General features: G+C 40.9%; 1 protein-coding gene across 1 annotated transcript; it reads right to left on the bottom strand.

Moving 5' to 3' along the window:
• Positions 1-1,048: 1,048 nt before the first annotated feature.
• On the bottom strand, positions 1,049-17,610 carry LOC311053858 (receptor-type tyrosine-protein phosphatase beta-like). The gene is made up of 11 exons (XM_084069596.1): positions 17,474-17,610; positions 16,484-16,542; positions 15,324-15,423; positions 14,052-14,142; positions 13,374-13,450; positions 11,997-12,131; positions 8,445-8,567; positions 6,796-6,956; positions 3,183-3,318; positions 2,325-2,395; positions 1,049-1,431 (listed from the first exon to the last, which is right to left on the bottom strand). The coding sequence occupies exons 2-11, from the start codon at positions 16,486-16,488 to the stop codon at positions 1,158-1,160; spliced, it is 1,173 nt and encodes a 390-aa protein (XP_083925722.1). The 5' UTR covers positions 16,489-16,542; positions 17,474-17,610; the 3' UTR covers positions 1,049-1,157.
• Positions 17,611-18,609: the final 999 nt, after the last annotated feature.

The raw sequence follows: 18,609 nt of genomic DNA, 5'->3' as shown, positions 1-18,609 counted from the left end.
CTTAACCTTACCCACAGTTCATAGCCCTGTGACATGAAAGAAGGGCTTACCAGGGTATCCTCCAAATCCTTCAAAGTACACCCAAGAAATTACTTATTTTCTATCAATTACACACCCCGTGATGCCTTGAATTCCTAAGTTTTAGTTGCATTCCTAAGACAATAATTTGATGACCGGCGGAGTCTCCTACTGACCGATCAAATTATCGTCTAAGGAATGCGACAAAAAAAAAAAAGAGAAATCCATGAATTCAAGGCTTCACGGGGAGTGTAATTGATTCATTTTTTTAACTACTTTAAGTATGGAAATGAGCCACGCAGCCTGTTAAGAATGTCAACAAACAGCAGTGCTTTCTCACCGTTCTCAGTGAGACAGAATGGAGAAACGATAGTAAAAATGAGAGAGAGCAGTTAAAAATGAGTAACTTTTAGTCAAAGTACATACATATATACAGAATAAGGAAAGTGAGAGTTTTAAAAGTTATGTAAAATGTGATGAACGAAGGACACTCATCTTCAAAGTGCTGTCCCATTCCTTTTATGCCATTTGGAGCCAATGACAGCCTCTCACACACACTCACCAGCTGACGTCACTTCTAAGTCCGTAATGGTTCAGGACTCGAGGCTTTAGGGAGGACATTGGAACTGGGCCAACAATGTCTACCTTTTTGAAGTCTTAGACATTGTTGAGTGACGTGTTAGACTGGCTGTGTTTCTGTGTGCATTGTCAGGGACGTGCACAGATAGACTCTAGGTGGTGCTAGAGCACCTGCCCTTTGCCCTCTTGACCAGAAGTGCCCTTTTTTCCCCAGTTTACAGCAGGGGTCTTCAACAGGGGGTCCGGGACCCCTAGGGGGTACTCAGAGTTACTACAGGGGGTCCGCCAAATCTTTATGTGATATGATTTTTCTTTTTAGAATAACCAGTCGAAACCTAGCATCCCTTTTCTGAGGAGAACTTTAGCCAAAAATAGCAGATCTACAAGCTCACAACGCCTCGCGCTGCGAGGCGTTGTGGGCTTGTAGATCGGCTATTTTTGGCAAAGAGGTATAGGTGTAGAGGGAAAAAAGAGCAGACCAAGTAAACAAAAAAAAGTATGATTTACTTGAGCGCCTGCCCCTCAAAATGTCTGTGCACGGCACTGTGCATTGTGTAGGTTCAAGTGTGTGAGTTTTTTGGACTGAAGCGCACATGGGGGGAGGAGGGTGAGGAGGATGAAGGCATTATCCTCCTCAGTAGGTTCCCGGGGTTCAGTATGCTCTGCAGTGTGCTCTGTAGTTGTGGTGAGACTTGGTCACTCTGGGTTCTTCTCCTCGCTCCGCCCCCTCCGCCCCCTCCTCCTCCTCCTCCCCGGCCCGACGAGACGCGGGAACGTTCCTGTGTGCGTTGTTGGGATCCCGCGTTGTTGGAAACGGCTGGCTGGTCCTGTGGGCTGTGGAGAGAGAGACAACACACCTTTTATCCAGAGTTACGCAAAACATTTTAATATCAAGGCGACCCCCAAATTGATATGTAAAGTATTAGACCGCAGACCCCCATCTAAAAATAATATGTTGTGCCAGGGATGCCCAGAAGAGAAGATGTGTTACATTTTTTATATATTATTCAAAATGTCTATTCATTTCTACGTTTTTCTCAATGTCTTTCAAAAACAGCTGATCTAAAACAGGGACGTGCACAGATAGACTCTAGGTGGTGCTAGAGCACCTGCCCTTTGCCCTCTTGACCAGAAGTGCCCTTTTGAAAAAAAGGGAAAAAAAACGTTTTTTTTTTTTTTTTTTTCCAGTTTACAGCAGGGGTCTTCAACAGGGGGTCCGGGACCCCTTGGGGGTCCTCAGAGTTACTACAGGGGGTCCGCCAAATCTTTATGTGATATGATTTTTCTTTTTACCATAACCACTCAAAACCTAGCATCCCTTTTCTGAGGAGAACTTTAGCCAAAAATAGCAGATCTACAAGCCCACAACGCCTCGCGCTGCGAGGCGTTGTGGGCTTGTAGATCGGCTATTTTTGGCAAAGAGGTGCAGGTGTAGAGGGAAAAAAGAGCAGACCAAGTAAACAAAAAAAGTATAATTTACTTGAGCACCTGCCCCTCAAAATGTCTGTGCACGCCACTGATCTAAAAGGTCACAACGCATCACACGGCGAGGTGCTGTGAGCTTGTAGATGGAGCGTGGAGCGCAACAACGTTGTTAGAAATTAACTTTCAAATACATACGAGACTCGAAAATCGAGACTGAAAATAGTGTTTAGGGAATTTAAAAAAGTTCTGCAGTGTACATAATTGAGTACATTACAGTACAGTACATAGTTTTGTATTCTCACCGTGCAGAGATTCCCTGAGATCCTCTTCTCAGCCAGTGGAGTAGACACTGATGAACTAGTATATACTGTTCCTGAATGTACACACACACACACACACACACACACACACACACACACACACACACACACACACACAGCGTTAGACCAGTGATTCTCAGCCTTTTGTATTTCAAAGATCCTCAGTTCTATATGCATATCTCTGGGATGCCAACCTGCACTGTGAAATCCCCATGTGTAATGTCATGTTGTGTGATGACCCTGTGAGGGGAGGGGATCTGACCAGGGTCTGGACCATCCACATGTGTAATGCAGTGGTGTAAAGTAACTAAGTACTGTACTTACTTGACTTGAGTATTTCCAATTATCAATACGTTTACTTCTACTCCACTATATTTAAGAGGCAAATATTGTACTTTTACTCCACTACAATTATTTTAAAACTTTAGTTACTAGTTACTTTGCAGATATAAATTAAGTGGTAAGTGAAGTGGTTAATGTATGTTTTGTATAAAATCAGGCCATTTGAAAATAGCCGATAGACAAGCTCACAATGAGTCGTGATGCGACGCATTGTGAGCTTGTAGATCTGTCATTTTCAAAAGATTTTTATGAATTTTATACATTTGAAAGCTTGTGAAACAGGACATTGTGCGTAACGAGTACTTTTACTTTTGATACTTTAAGTACATTTTGATACCAGTACTTTTCTACTTTTACTCAAGTAAATTCAGAATTCCGAACGTTTACTTGTAACAGGCTATTTATAAATTTAAGTATTAGTACTTTTACTTGAGTACTTTTCCCCCCACATGTGTAATGTAATGTGTGATGCCCCTGTTAGGGGAGGAGGGGACTAACCAGGGTCTGGACCATCCACATGCGGTGTCGTCTCAGGTCCTCCACGGCGGCCCGGATGTCAGGCCGGATGCCGCGGGCACACAGCTGTGTCATCCACAGCAACGCCACAAAGACCCCCGACCGGCCCACTCCGGCACTGCAGCAACCAAAACACAGAGAAGAAGAGTTAACCAGAAACCTCGGCCTGGAATTTCAATTTCAAACAACATTAAAACAATAGCAAAGCGGAGTGAATCGGGCAATACGAGATTTAAAAATCAACCAAAAAATCAGCTAAAAGCCAGAGTGAATAAATAGGTCTTGAGCTGTGCTTTAAAGCTATTCACAGAGGCTGCCTGTCTTAGGTGTAATGGGAGTTTATTCCACGCTGTCAGCCCGTAGAAGCAGAATGCTGCTTCACCGTGTTTTTTACATGTCATTGTAGGCAGCTCGAGCAGGTCAGCACTAGAAGACCTGAGGGGGGGGGGGGGGGGGGGGTGGCGGTTTAGAACATATCTAGGCAGGCAGTCATAGATGTAGGAAGGTGACAGACAATTTAGAGCTTTATAAACTAGTAAAATCAATCCTAAAAACAACTGGGAGCCAGTGTAGTGAAGCTAGAACTGGAGTAATATGTTCTCTCATCTTAGCTTTAGTTAAAACTCTGGCTGCCGCATTTTGAACAAGTTGTAATCTGTCAGTTGTTTTCTTTGGCAGGCCAGAGTAGAGTGTATTGCAGTAATCAAGCCGAGGGTCAAAGCCACTTGGCCTACTTCGGTGTTGTAAATTCCTCGAGGGCACACAGGCCAAATGTCAGGGCAGGTATTCAGAATGTTAACAAAAGACACTGGTGTGGTGTCATATTGACAGGTCTCTCCACTCCCTCCACTGGCTCCCAGTTACTGCCCACACAGAAAACAAAACACTGATGTTGGCTTACAAGGCAACCGAAGGTATACCACCCCCATACTGTACCATCAAAGCCTGATCCAACCCTACAACCCCTCCTCCCGCTCACTCAGATCAGCTAACACAGGGAACTCCCCCTGTTGCAGTTAGAACTGCAGACTCACTCCTGATTCTCCGCCGTAATCTGAAGACTCACCTCTTCAGACTGCACCTTAGCCCCTAGCACTTGATCTAGCCTTGTCGACGATGCAGTTTTATGCAAAGTTTAAAATGTCATTTGGACAGATGCCAGGTTCATTTGTTTACCTGGCATCCTATAGTTTCAATGTACATATTATTATTTTTTTGATATTGTTTAGACTGATACTACTGAGGCACTACACTGTCTCTCTGCATTCGATGTGGCATCAAGGCCACTGTGGCCTCAGGGCAGTTCATTATTTGAGGGGCAGAAAGGCCAAACTGAGAGGTCACAGCTTTTGACTTGACTAGAATATAATATGTGATGGTCTGTGTTAGGGCAGGTCAGAAGCCGTGACCTCTCAGTTTGGCCTTTCTGTAAAGGTAAGTAACACAGTAATAACACAAAATCAACATCAAAACACACACGGCAATTCAATACAACATAAGAAGAAGTGGAAACACAGTGTACATATTAAGTACTCCTTGTTTTGTTTAACCACTTAAGCTCTATCGTATACTGTACATGGTCATAAGATTATGTTGTGTTGCAATTTTTAAATACATTTTATGCCTATAATGACCAAGATTGAGAGTGGTTAATATGACTAAATTAAAGCTATATAACAAACGCAGTTGGTTGGCCAAGCTGATGTGATTTTTTACTACTGGAGTGTTTGTATATACTGTATGTGTTGGTTTTGGCTGGTTGGCAATCGAAGCAGGAACCCAGAGACTAGGTGTGTGAAGCTCTTCAGTCAGACAGGATGATCTGTGCTTTCTTTAACAAGGCTTTGTTACATAAACCAGCCAGTCTGTCGAGTGCCTGGGATACTGCTACACACCTTAATGGTCTACTTCGTTTCTGCTTCACATTGAGAGAAGCACACCAGCTGATAACAACAACAACAACTAGGAATTAACTAAATAAATGATTTATAAAACAATGTCTTTTATTGAGTTGATCCTTACTTTTGTTCTTATATTTGTCTATCTTATCCGTCTTTATCGGCACTGGCCACGCGTACACAGGTGTTTTTAAAAACTGACAGAGAGAGATACCGTTATGTTAACGTTACGTTACTGGGAGGCGAACTGGAGCCGTGACGGAATGCATTGAATTCAGTGAGAGTCTGGTGGACAAGCCTATGAACAAACACTATGTTTGAATGATCCTTGTCAAATAATCGGTTCATGAAAATAAAGACGACGCATTATTCTCTGATCTCTTGTTTTTCGATAGGCACATTGAATAACGTTATTGAGGTATCTAAAGAGCACAGACCGGGGCTGTATGGGCTGCCTGTCATCGCAAGACTGCAGTTGTTGACAGGCTGTCAATAGACAGTCTCGACAGCTGCATTTTTAGATTTTGAATTAATTTAGATTATTGAGCCTGAATCTCCACACAAGGTTGTGCTCTTTGTTGCGTGTGGCCATGACATCATTCCCTCAATCAGTCACTAACCCCCACTGTCTCTCCTCTCACCCAGGCTGGCACACCTGCAGCTGATCTGGAATTACTGCTGCCCCAATTACAAGCCACTATAAAAGCCAGCCAGATTCATTTCCATTCCAGACACAGACCCAGCAACAGCTCAGAACTCACACCGTTGTTTATCTAGGCTAGAAAGCCTTTTCTCTAAGATATTTAGTTTACTTTAGTTTGGCCTGGAGATGGCCGGTAGTTCTCTCTTTTCGTTAAGTTTTTGCTTAAGTAGAACTTGATTTTGTTAGGGAGGGGGGAGCAGCTTCAGCGTCCCTATAGGGGGTGGCCTGGTCCCCCCTCCATTCTATTTGGTTTGACCGGCATCTCCAGGCCTCCTTTTGAGTTACTTCATTCATTATTTAGTAAAGTATCTGCATTTAGTTTTCATTATGTTTATTCCCCAATCTGTATCTTTTCGTTGAGGGAAGTTAAAAAAAACATTTAAAGGGGCTACACCATGAATTTCATTTTTTTTTAGGTTTTTAGTATTTTTTGGGCTCCCCAGTGTCTCTTGTACCCAAAAAAATATATTTTTTTAACATTCAGTCATTCATGCTCATTTCATGGATTTCCTGAATGGGCGTGTCTGAACAGGCCATTTCAGAATGGCAGGGCAAGTGATGTCACTTGCCCTGATTTTGCATTGATGATGGCCAGACAGAATTGCTCAGTAGCTCCCCCCTGCCCAATAGGACGTTTTGGTATTGCAGCTGAAAAAGCTTGGAATGACAGACAGTCAGATTGTGAGAAAAAATATCTGGATGTTTTTTAGGCTTACAACCTGTTTAAAACGTATTAGGGGGCAATATTTATATATAATATACATTTTTTTAATTCATGGTGTAGCCCCTTTAAACCTTTGCCAATGTTTGTGGTGTCCATCTTTGTGTTGGTCTCCAATTTGAGCCACTGGTTTTGTATTATTGTTTGGAGACCGTAACACTCATCAATACATAGTGTCCATGGTTTTAATTTCATTCTGAGAGTGTAGAAATTGAACCAAATGGACGTAATAAGGGTCTATTTGACTGCGTCTCGAAGGACAAAAAGTCACACCTGCAATGAACCACAGCTGGCCCCAGGCGCAGAGAGGCGTCCAGGTGCTTGCGTACGTTCTCGGCGAGGGCACAAAGAGAGGAGGGGTCCTTGGGGACCCCCTGGTCCGGCCAGGCGGGGTAGTGGTAGTGTGTGACCGTCCTCTCTGTTGAACATCCTCTCTGAAACGCACAGACACCCCCGCCTTCAACACACACTCAGTACATTTGCATATTTCACTGTACATACAATACAACTGTGGCAATGACACTTCAACCTTAACCCATTAAGACCGGGAACGCATCTGTGTCATTTTTAGATTTCTTTGGCTATTCAAAACGCTATGAGCTTGTATATCTGCTATCTTTTTTTTAATCGTGGAAAATGTGTGTAAATCTTTGAATATATATATTTTTTGAAGCGAACATTTTTAACACAAATCTTTGCTTATGGGGATTCTACAAATGTCTTCTAAATCCTAACAGTTTTTTGAAAAAACGTATGTTGCTATAATCAATTCTCAAACTTTTTTCATGTGGACCACCCAAAATTATATGTTTTTGGACGCGGACCCCCATCCCAAAATATGTTGTTCCACGGACCCCAGAAGCTAAGATTTGAGTTACAAATGTTGGCTTTAAAAATATATATATATTGAAAGATTTGCACAAAGTTTCACCCTTTTTAAAATAAATTGCAAATCTGCAAGCTCATAGCGCGGCACTTGGTGCCGTACTATGAGCTTGTAAATCTGTAAATCTTAAAATGACACAGACGATGATTACACGATGAGTTCAGCTTTTTTTCCACGCGACTCGCAGGACAAAGTTTTGATACAGGCTGCTGTAGAAGACATAGATCGCCTGCCGTTTGCTCGCGGAGCGATTATTGTGTGTCTGTGTGTTCACGAGGAGCACGGTGTGACCTCGCCGATCCCAGCGAGGACGCAGGCATTGTGTCGCTCCCTGTCTGAAGAGCCCTTAAAGTGTTTGGCCGACACTTGTTTCTGTGTTAAAGGGCGTGACACTACAAAAAAAGCTGAGCTGGCTTCAGCTATTTTCAGCGCTCCAATGACGCAGTGAGGTGTCAATCAGTTATGTTTTTGTTTCGTCATTTCCACTCTCTCCTCATAATTCCTGCTCTGTTCTGTAAAAGGAAGAAAACCTCTTCTTTCTTTAAACTCTATTCTTTAAATAGTTAACCAGTTCCCTGGGCTCCCTTCTAATGTACTCAGTGTGGCTTGAGCAACACTTCAACAGAGTCACTGTTGAAGCAGCAATGAAGCTGACCACGCTTGACTTGTTTTTTTTTTGTTTTTGTTTTTACAAGTGTTAAATAGATCTCTATTCTGATAATGATCACTGCTATAGAGTGTTTGTTCAGTAACAGAGATCTCCCCGTCAGTCCAGCTCTTTAATAAACATTAGTACAAATGCTAGGTGGGTTACCAATTTCATCCAATGAAGAACCATTATCAGCTTTAATTTTATAGTGCTCCAAATGTGTCAGCTCCGTTTTTTTGTGTCATCACTTCCAATTTAACTTGTTTATCATGTATCCTGTAGCCTATGTGTTTTTGTTTGTTTGTTTGTTTCCAGAAGAACTGGATTATACCTTCTTTAATAGTACACGTTCTATAATGTCTGGTGCAGAATGCGTGCTGTGCTCACCTGTCTCAGGTTGATGCTGGTGATGAAATAATGTGGACCTTGCTGGCGGAACAGTGTGGTCACCTGGATGGATCCATGCCAGACAGAGCCTTGTTCCAGAGGCCAGTACTGATCACATAGAATCTACAGGAACACAATAACACATCGACATGATAGATTCAACACTGATCACATAGCATCTATAGGAACACAACGACATGATAGATTCAACACTGATCACATAGCATCTATAGGAACACAACGACATGATAGATTCAACACTGATCACATAGCATCTATAGGAACACAACGACATGATAGATTCAACACTGATCACATAGCATCTACAGGAACACATCAACATGATAGATGAGGTTGCAACATGCTATTGGATTTTTCTTTTACAAATTTACCCCAATAAAACAGCACAGACCATAGTAATTGGGATTCCTCCTGTCCCCTCTCTCCTGTCCTCTCCTCTCCCCTCCCTCCCTCCTCTCCTCCTCAATTATAGTCGTAGGATAGGATAGGATAGGATAGGATAGGATTAACTGTTGCACCCCTATTACAGTGAAATACCCCCACACAGGAGATCGACAGTCATCGGCTGATTGATTGGCCAAACCAACTGATTGGCTTTGGGGATTGGCCAAGCTTTGCGTGACATTTGTGCCACTGAACCAATATAAACGATGACGCGCACATTATTACTTAATTGTTTTTCAGAGGCATACTTTACACATCCAACCTTATCTACAGTGTGAGAAATGTTCTGCTGGACGGTACATCTGAATGGAGGACCAAAGCCAAGTGCTGATTATGCTGCTGTTGCAGTGGAGCACAAGGTGTACTACTTTGGAGGGGAACGTGTTGACATGACGACTGAGATAGAGGTCCACGTTTTCAACACGGTGTCTTTACGCTGGAGGAAGTTGACCCTGGTGACAACAGGAAGAGAGCGCCACCTTGAGGGTCTCGCCTGGCGCATGGCCCACACAGCTGTGCCAATAGAAAATATCATCTACATCTGGGGCGGGTATGGCCTCCAACCAATGACGTACTACAGCGCGCTTTGTGCATTTGATGTCGACACCCACAGATGGTTCAAACCCAGGGTGTCTGGGACTGTTCCAGAGAGCAGGGACTACCACTCAGCCTGTGTCTTGGGGAAGGTCATGTACATACATGGAGGAAGTGGAGTCTTTAATGACATCTACACGTTGGACACCACCGCAATGGTCTGGTCTTTAATTAACACCAGAGGTACTCCACCACCTGTTTCAGAAGGTCACTCTGCCACCATCATCGGGACACAGATGTTTGTATTTGGGGGCTGGGGGGGCGGGGTGGTCCTCCACAACGAGGTCAGAGTGTTTGACACAGAGACCAACTGCTGGCAGAGCACGCCTCCTGTACAGCTTCGTCCAGAAGGACTCTACCGTCATTCAGCCTTTGCCTACAATGGCGAGCTGTACATATTTGGTGGTCGCAGAGTTGGTGAACGTCAGAACGCCAATGATCTGTGGGGATTCAATCCAGAGACCCTCTCCTGGAAGAAGGTCGAGTCCAAGCGGAAAGGACCGGCTCCAATGCATAACATGTGCTGTTGCATGGTGGGAGATCGCATCATCCAATTCAGAGGCTTCAACACAGCTGATGAAATGTACATCTTAGATTTCAGTCCCACTCTGAAGACGTTATGCAAGCTAGCTGTTATTCAGTACGTTCTGGAGCAGTCAGAGCTCCCACACGACATCAAGTGGGAACTGAGAGCCATGACCAACAGCAACAGGGAAAAGTCAGTGCGCTAAAAAATAGCACATAATGTCCATAATGCTCTTTATTTTACCGTGCAATCATTATAAAACAAGAAATGACACAGCCATATTATACCATCTTGAGCGAAGCTAGATTAAAACCCTTAACTCATTCCCCTGCCAAGGACGACTATGACACTTTTTTTTTCTCCAAAGGCCCAGACTGGCAAGGACGACTTTGGCGACTTTTTCGTTTTCAGTGGTTTTCCACTAGATGGCGCTGTTCTCTATCACCTGAGTGACCATTTTCATTTTCACGTCACACAGGTCCAGGAGATCACGTGATCCCAAGATTTCCTCCTCCATCCACTTCCCATTTAGCGTATTTGGGAAAACAGCTGTATCTTGAGTTCTTTTTTTTCCCCTGCATTTTGGCGAGACATTTTACATTCAACAGCCCGTTTTTTTTTTTCTTGCGGTAGCACAGTGAAACCCTTCGTGCTTAGCAACCGTCGGACGATCGATCATACATGGATATAGATATTCTGTGACCAGTTGAAAAGGTAAGAAAAAACGTGCATTTTTGACGAGAGATGCTATGTTCAACGGCCTGTAACAAGGGAAGGGGGGTCGTGTGAGTTTTCTTTTTTTGGGCAAACAGCCCAAGTGGCTTGGATCAACAAGGCATACACAACAAGGCATACACAACCTTCATAAGACTCAAACAAATCTGGAAGTCAAAACAATACAGCACCAAAACAAAACTCCGGATCTACCAAAGTTGCGTACTATCAACACTGCTATACAGTGCAGAATGCTGGAAAACCACAGAAAGCGACATCCATAAACTATCACACATCATGCCTGCGCAAAATCCTGCGAATATTCTGGCCCAAGACCATCTTAAACAATAATCCCCTCAACATCACCCAACAGGACGACATGCTTTGCATAATCAATAAACGCAGGTGGACCTGGATTGGCCATGTCCTCAGAATGGACATCAACGCGATCCCAAGAGTCGCATTACACTGGACCCCAGAAGGCAAAAGAAAGAAAGGGAGGCCTAAAACAACATGGCGGAGGACGATAGAGAAGGAGCTCCGGCAACAACACCAGAGCTGGGGGACCATAGAGAAGACGGCCAAAGACAGATGCAAGTGGAGAAACTTTGTTGCTGCCCTATGCGCCAGCCGGCGTAATGGGGATAAGTAAGTAAGTAAGCCCAAGTGGCGCAGCCAAAACGCTAGTGTAGGCTGGGCTATAGGCAGGAGCGGGTGAAAATTTGGGCGGATATTGGGTGTTTTGGGGCGTTTTTTTTGTTACTTTATTTTGGTCTTAGGGTTAGGTTTAGGTTTAGGTTTAGGTTAGGGTTATGTTATTTAATTCTTATTTTTGCCTGATTTTACCGATTTTTTATCCAAAAAAGAATTATAAAAACATTTAATAAATACATTTCCCAAAAAAAAAAAATGTTTGCAAAATTGATTGGGTGGGCCAGCTTTCTATGTGGGTGGGCCACGGCCCACCCAGGCCCACCCATGGCTGCGCCCCTGACACAGCCAGAAATAAGTCTGGCAGTGAATTAAGTTAGTTAAGTACTGTCATGACTCTTACTAAACATTACCAAAAACATATATATATTAAAGTTAAATGAGAACCGCACTGAATTATATGAAGTGGTCCTTTAACTAAAACAAACCAAATAACTTAAATCTGGAATTAAGGGGATTTTTTTGGGAGGGCACACACACACACACACACACACACACACACACACACACACACACACACACAGACAATGATTCTGTCTCACTATGTCTTTGTGTCTCAGAGCTGTGACCATGACGATGACGGAGACGTTCTGTTCCCAAAGCATTCTCCAGAAGTCGGCCATGGTGCTGCGTAGAGGACCCTGGGTGCAGATGAAATCTCTCTCTGTGCCTCCTCCCTGAATAATACACACAAACAATCATCACATTATACATTACTCATAATTCCTACTGCCTGGAAATATAATTAAACCCATTGAGACCTGAAGCCGATTCTACATGTCTCCTAAATCCCAACAGTTTTCTGAAAAACGTATGTTTCTATATCAGTGGTGCTCAATCTTTTTCATGTCAAGGACCCCCCGAAATTATATGTATTTGGCCGCGGACCCCCATCAAAATATGTTGTTCCAGGGACCCCCCCAGAAGCACAGATTTGAGTTAAAAAATGTTCGCTTTAAAAATATATATATTCAAAGATTTGCACACATTTTCACGATTTTTGAAAAATAGCAGATCTACAAGCTCGTAGCGCGGCACTCGGTGCCTCGCTATGAGCTTGTATATCTGCTATTTTTGAATAGCCCAAAGTGTAAAATAATGCTTTTTTAGCTCAAATATAAAAATGTTCCAGGCCTTAATGGGTTAAAGGTAGTGTAAGTGATATTTTTTGGTTAAAACAAAATGTTTTTTTCTTGTAACGCTTTATATTGTGATAGTAATTCATTACTATAGTGTTTAGAGTTAACTTGCAGACACAATTAGAACTGTAACACTTTACAATTGAAGCTGATAAATAGGCACTCTCTCCTAATTGGAGGAAATTGGCATCCCACCTGAAGATGTTTACTAAAGAGCTGGAGAGACAGGGACAGGGAGACCTCTGTTATTGAACAAACACTATAAGAATATAGTAGAGCTTTAACCTTTTAACAAAACCAAAAACTAAAAAGTTGTGTTCAGATGTTACACTCGCACACTGTCTTCACAATAAAAATAGTTTAATGCAGATACAACGTTTCTGTGACCTTCATCAGATCCGAGTGACTGAAGCGTATCTGCATTAAACTTTTTTTTTTGTAAGTGAAGACGGTGTGCAGGACTCCCCTTTTTTGCTCTTCTCAAGCTCATTACACCTGTCCATTTCAGTAGGTGTGCAAAAGGACTTTCTCTACTACAAAGTTACACTACCTTTAAGAGCCCGTATTCTGGGGCAAACATTTTTTTGCAAAAATAGTCGAACTACAAGCTCACAACGTGTCGCATTTGCAACACGTTGTGAGCTTGAACATCGGCCATTTTCACCAAAGAGATTTGGGTGTAGAGGGGAAAAAGGGAGAGGCCCTAGCATGGACCACTGGGGGACCCCGGTCAACTATATGTACAGTATATAAGTTTTAAGTGGTTAAAGGTGTACTTACAGGCACAAAGCTCGCGTTGATATAGTCCGAGTAAGGCTGGTGGTCTTGAAGTGACAGTCTGACACGACAGTGGTCAACTGAAACCAGAGGGGTTCATAAAAACATGAGTCACTCCACCAAAATAATGTACTTTCAACTGAAAAAGGTTGACCTCTCCATCATGACGACGCGACACTTGAAAATAGTTTATTTCGAATGAGTTATTTTTATGAGACACTAGGCCTGACCTCGATTATTAGAATAGTCGACTAATCAGTCGAGGGGAGTCTGAGTCGACTGCCAATCTCTTCGTCGAATTATAAAAAGAAAAACAAATGTTTTTTTTCATTGTTTAACTGAGAGATTGGCCTAATTTGTTACATTAATTAACTAATAGTTTGCCAAAAATAGGATATACATCATGATTTATTGGGAGAAACCAAGCAAGTATATATTAAATCAGACATAAGCACCCCTACAGCCTATGTTCCTCTATTGCATAACATCTTTTTTGCATGATTCGACTGAGAGATTGGCAGTCAAATCAGACTGATTCCACTGCCAATCTCTCAGTCGAATCATGCAAAAAAGTCGGGGACAGGCCTATACACTAAATAAAGCTTTTGTGCATCACAGGTTGCTCCAAACACACACAATCTCCTGGGCTTTGCATTGATTGGCTATTTAATGTGTACTTACACGGTAAAATGGTGGGATACCTGTTCTTCTCCCTGTTGTGCTCCAGGCTCCCCACCCGGGAGGACAAGTCTTTGCCGACATCATTCAGCTCCTTCAGAGACAGAAGAGAGAGTAAAAAGAACGGTCATTTGCATATGGCGCTTTAAATGAGGCATAAAAAAGGCTTTTAAAAGCATAAAAGGGGCATTTGAAAATGGTGGCTGTCATTGTGGTGCAAGGGTAAAGTTCCTGCCCACCACTGTGGAGACTGCGGTTCGAATCCTCCTTGGTTGAGGAAGCAACACAGGAGGGAAATCCCTGTCACTTCTACTAGCGACTCAGGGTCGGGATGCCAGCTTGTTCAGCAGGGAGCCAAACTGGGAGTGTTGCCTTTTGCTTACTAGAAATTGTTGGGGAACAGGTTAATTTGCATTAAAGAGGGCAACTGATGCAAAGTAGCATCAGTTGCACCAGATATCCACCAGATATGTGAACAGTAGGCTGTCCTGAATGAGACAGGCCACCACGCAGCCAGGATTACGTTTCTGTGCCACTTTTGAGCTGGTTATACAGCAGATTTGGATTCAGCACCCCATATTACACCTAAAAAAACACGTATGCCCTAAAATTTAGGGCATACGTGTTTTTTTTAGGTGTAATATGGAGGCAAATCATGTTCATTTAGGGCCTAAATGAACATGATTTGCCTCCAGCACTTTAAATAAGCACATTTTCTGAAATTCTGCTTCGACTATTTTGTGTGACGCTGTAGTATGATCAATTAGGACATTAATCGACGAAAAAAACACAAAAAGAAAAAGAAATGGAGATAAGAGGTGTTGATGTTTCACCTGCACATGAGACGATATGCACATTGGACTATGTTTCTATGTCTGTTGCTATTGCTACTGTTCTTTAAACTATGCACCTTATCAGTTACTATATCTGCTGCTATTCTAACTGCCTCGTTCCATTGTCTTTTTTCTTTTCTTCTTACCACGCACCCTGTGTATATTTACTCAACTCATATCAGGAATATCTGACATATCTGAAATGTTTTCCTTGTTTTCTATTCGTTTCCTCTTTCCTGAAAACAAATGACAGGAGTTTGTACAACAAGGAATTTGACTCACTTTTTTTGTACGCTTGCAAACCTGTGATGACAATAAAGTTGAAGTTGGACATCCTTAAGGTTGTTTAAGTGAGGGTGGTTAAACATATACTAATAGCTTTCATAAAGAGTCTAACACACTGAAAACACTAAGCTTTTGGAATGCACTGAACAAACATTACCTCAAACTCCTGCTTGAAACCCCTGTTGTCGCTGCCAGCCTGCGACTGACAGTGCAGCTGGAATTGCTGCAGGATGTGTGTTCTTGATAAAGGCTGTACCCTGAAAGAGATCATTTATTTTATATATATATATATATATATATATATATATATATATATATATATATATATATATATATATATATATATATATATATATATATATATATATATATATATATATATATATATATAATATATATATATATATATATATATATATATCTGCTGTCGGGCAGAAAACAGAAAATGTTACTTTTCACAGGAAATGAAAAAAATAAAAAATGTTTTTTAGAACAACACAATACTGCCTCATCAAAGTTGGTATGGTGACTTTATACATTGTCAGACACTTGAATGTGTCCTTATCATCACTTTACCCAAATAGGTTTTTGACCAGTGATATGGATATGTTTTTTTCTGTCTGACTTCGTCATTCTAATCAATCTACAGGTGGCTTGACTTTTTTGATAGTTTGACAGTTTTAACCTCAGACCTGAGGCTGATGAAAAAAATATATCTTCTAAATCTTTTAAGTTTTCTGAAAAAAACATATGTTGGTACAGTGGTGTGTTCAAAACCTTTTCATGTTAGGGACCCCCAAAATTATATGTATTGCCACGGACCCCCATCTCAAAATATTTTGTTCCAGGGACCCCGAGAAGCAAAGTTTTGAGTAAGAAATGTTCGCTTTGAAAAAATATATATGCAAAGATTTGCACAAATGTTCATGATTCTTCCAAAAATAGCAGATCTACCACTCGGTGCCGCGCTATGAGCTTGTATATCTGCTATTTTTGAATAGCCAAAGAAATCTTAAGTGACACAGGTCTTAATGGGTTATGGATCCAATGGAGTTAGGAGGCATTTTTTTATACTTTGCATTGGTTGAATATTTGTAAAAACCCACACACACAGACGTAAAGGGTGTTCAATAGCACTGACTTATAAATATTATAAATATATTATTATATTACAGGCTATAAACAAGACTGGTTCACACGCACCCTGTGGCTTGTAAGACTATAACATGGAATCATCATTCTGAACATCAGACAGTAGATTCAGTAAAGCCATGTTGTCTGACTGTCAGGATGAAATGTGGAGTTGCAATTTCTTACCTCATAATTCCTTTCAAGTGCTTTTGAATTTATCAAAAGAAATCATTGATATATTCCCACTAGAAGAGAGAGAGGGGATGATTAGACATGACATAAAGATGTGTTGCATAAGTAATACGTAAGTAAAGTAATAAAGAATATATATATACTAAAATCTCACACACTATATGTGTGAACGGTTTAGCACTGTATGCATCTGGTTTTGTTGTCAACACAACACAATAGTTAAAAATCTAATGTTGCCTCCTCAACAGAGCTATGTGACACCAAACAATTGCAATAAGTTCACAACTTATATGTTCGATATGATTAATTTGACATTTTCTTTTTTCTTTGAACTGCATTTAGTGGAAAGCTTGTAGCACCTGTACGCGTGGTGTGACAATAGACTTGAAGTTGAAGACATAACAATGACATAAATATGAACAGATGTGCTACATACGAGATTAATACACAATTATCACTCTTGATGCATTTATTTACCAGCCCTGTGGTAGTTGTTTAGTTTAGCAGCCTACAGCTGTCCAAACAAATAATGCAATTATAATAATACACAAATCATAGTCCACCCTGACTTGCATATTCCATTGCTATTACATACTGTAATACAATAATTATAAACCATATATGAGGCAACTTTAACACTAACCTCACAAACCACCAGTGGTGTAAAGTAACTAAGTACAGTTACTCAAGTACTGTACTCAAGTACAATTTTGAGGTATTTTTACTTTACTGGAGTATTTCCAATTTTCAATACTTTTACTTCACTACATCTCAGAGGCAAATATTGTGCCTACTTTTATTTGTAGTACGTTTACTACAAAGTACAAAATGTGTGAGTATTTGTACCACCACTGCCTACAGTACATAAACTGCTCAAACTAGTTCTAACTTCCTACCTAGCAACAGCACAAAAGGAACCGATACTAAACAGAGACTCCAGCTTATAGGCCTATACTGACTACTGTACTTTAATATGATCCATACCTTGTTTGTTGTATTCCTTTAAGTCAGTGTCAGGATATAGACTGAGGCTAAACACAGTCATAAATCATTTTATAAAACTGTCTGCTAACAATAATGATCTCTCTCTCTCTCTCTCTCTCTCTCTCTCTCTCTCTCTCTCTCTCTCCTCTCAGGTGCAGGTGGGCGGAGACTGGATTTATACCTCGTCATACGACGGTGTCGCGCACCAAAAATAGCAGACCTACAAGTTCTTGCTTGGCTGTGGGCTTGTAGATTTGTTTTTGACACGCGACACCGTCGTACGACGAGGTATAAGAGCAGCATATTTCCGTAGGGGGTGGAGCTAATATGTGAATAGAGTTGCCAGCCATTGGCTGAGCATGTTAATTATTATAGTCAGACAGACAGACAGACAGACAGACAGACAGACAGACAGTCCTTTCACATTCTAAAATACAAACATTTTTTTGGCCAGTCGTTTTGTCATTTAACTTCAACATCAGTTTATGAACAATAATACAATAGAAAGTATTAGTAGAAATCTATCATCAAAACAAATATCAAATAAACACATAGATGGTGTGACAGTGTTCCACAGTCTCTTGTGTTAATATTAATATTAGTATTATTCATAATAATGATAATAAAACATATCAAATAGCAGCATAAATATACCCTTACAGAGTATGGGGAATTAGAATGTAATCTACATTCATGAACAGATGTCGCCATCAAGTGGTCAAATTGAATTTAATGATTGATTGAATACTTTATTAGTTAGAAATATAAACAGTACTAGTCATACATTTAGGCTAAAAGGATAAAAAAAAGTCCCGGGGACTTTTTTTTTCCATTGTGGTCATATGTATTCAATTCATCAACATAGCATTAAAATAACACAATAATACATATCATCAGCACATATAAAACACTATGTGCAAAGGAGAATAACAGAATAAGTACAGTAGATAATACAAAGTAAGTGGAGTAGGGGTGCAACAGTTAATCAAATAATCTATTTAATTAATAATAAAATAATAATTTATACTCTATCATTTAATTTAAGATAATAATGTATTCATAATCTTTTTTTTTTATTGTGTTTATAATTATACAGAAAAGTTATGCATAATGTATCCAGTGAAATTATCACCTCA

Source organism: Gymnoscopelus microlampas, assembly GCF_963454915.1.
Source record: "Gymnoscopelus microlampas genome assembly, chromosome: 10".
Lineage (NCBI taxonomy): Eukaryota > Metazoa > Chordata > Actinopteri > Myctophiformes > Myctophidae > Gymnoscopelus > Gymnoscopelus microlampas.
The sequence above is the reverse complement of the archived record's forward strand: the minus strand, read 5'-3'. Positions and strand labels throughout refer to the sequence as shown.

Coding starts and splice junctions, on each gene's coding strand:
- LOC311053858 (XM_084069596.1), bottom strand. Junction 8,568..11,996: donor CTCTGAGACACAAAGACATA/GTGAGACAGAAT, acceptor GTGTTCCTGTAG/ATTCTATGTGATCAGTACTG. Junction 2,396..3,182: donor TGTGGATGGTCCAGACCCTG/GTTAGTCCCCTC, acceptor GTGTACATTCAG/GAACAGTATATACTAGTTCA.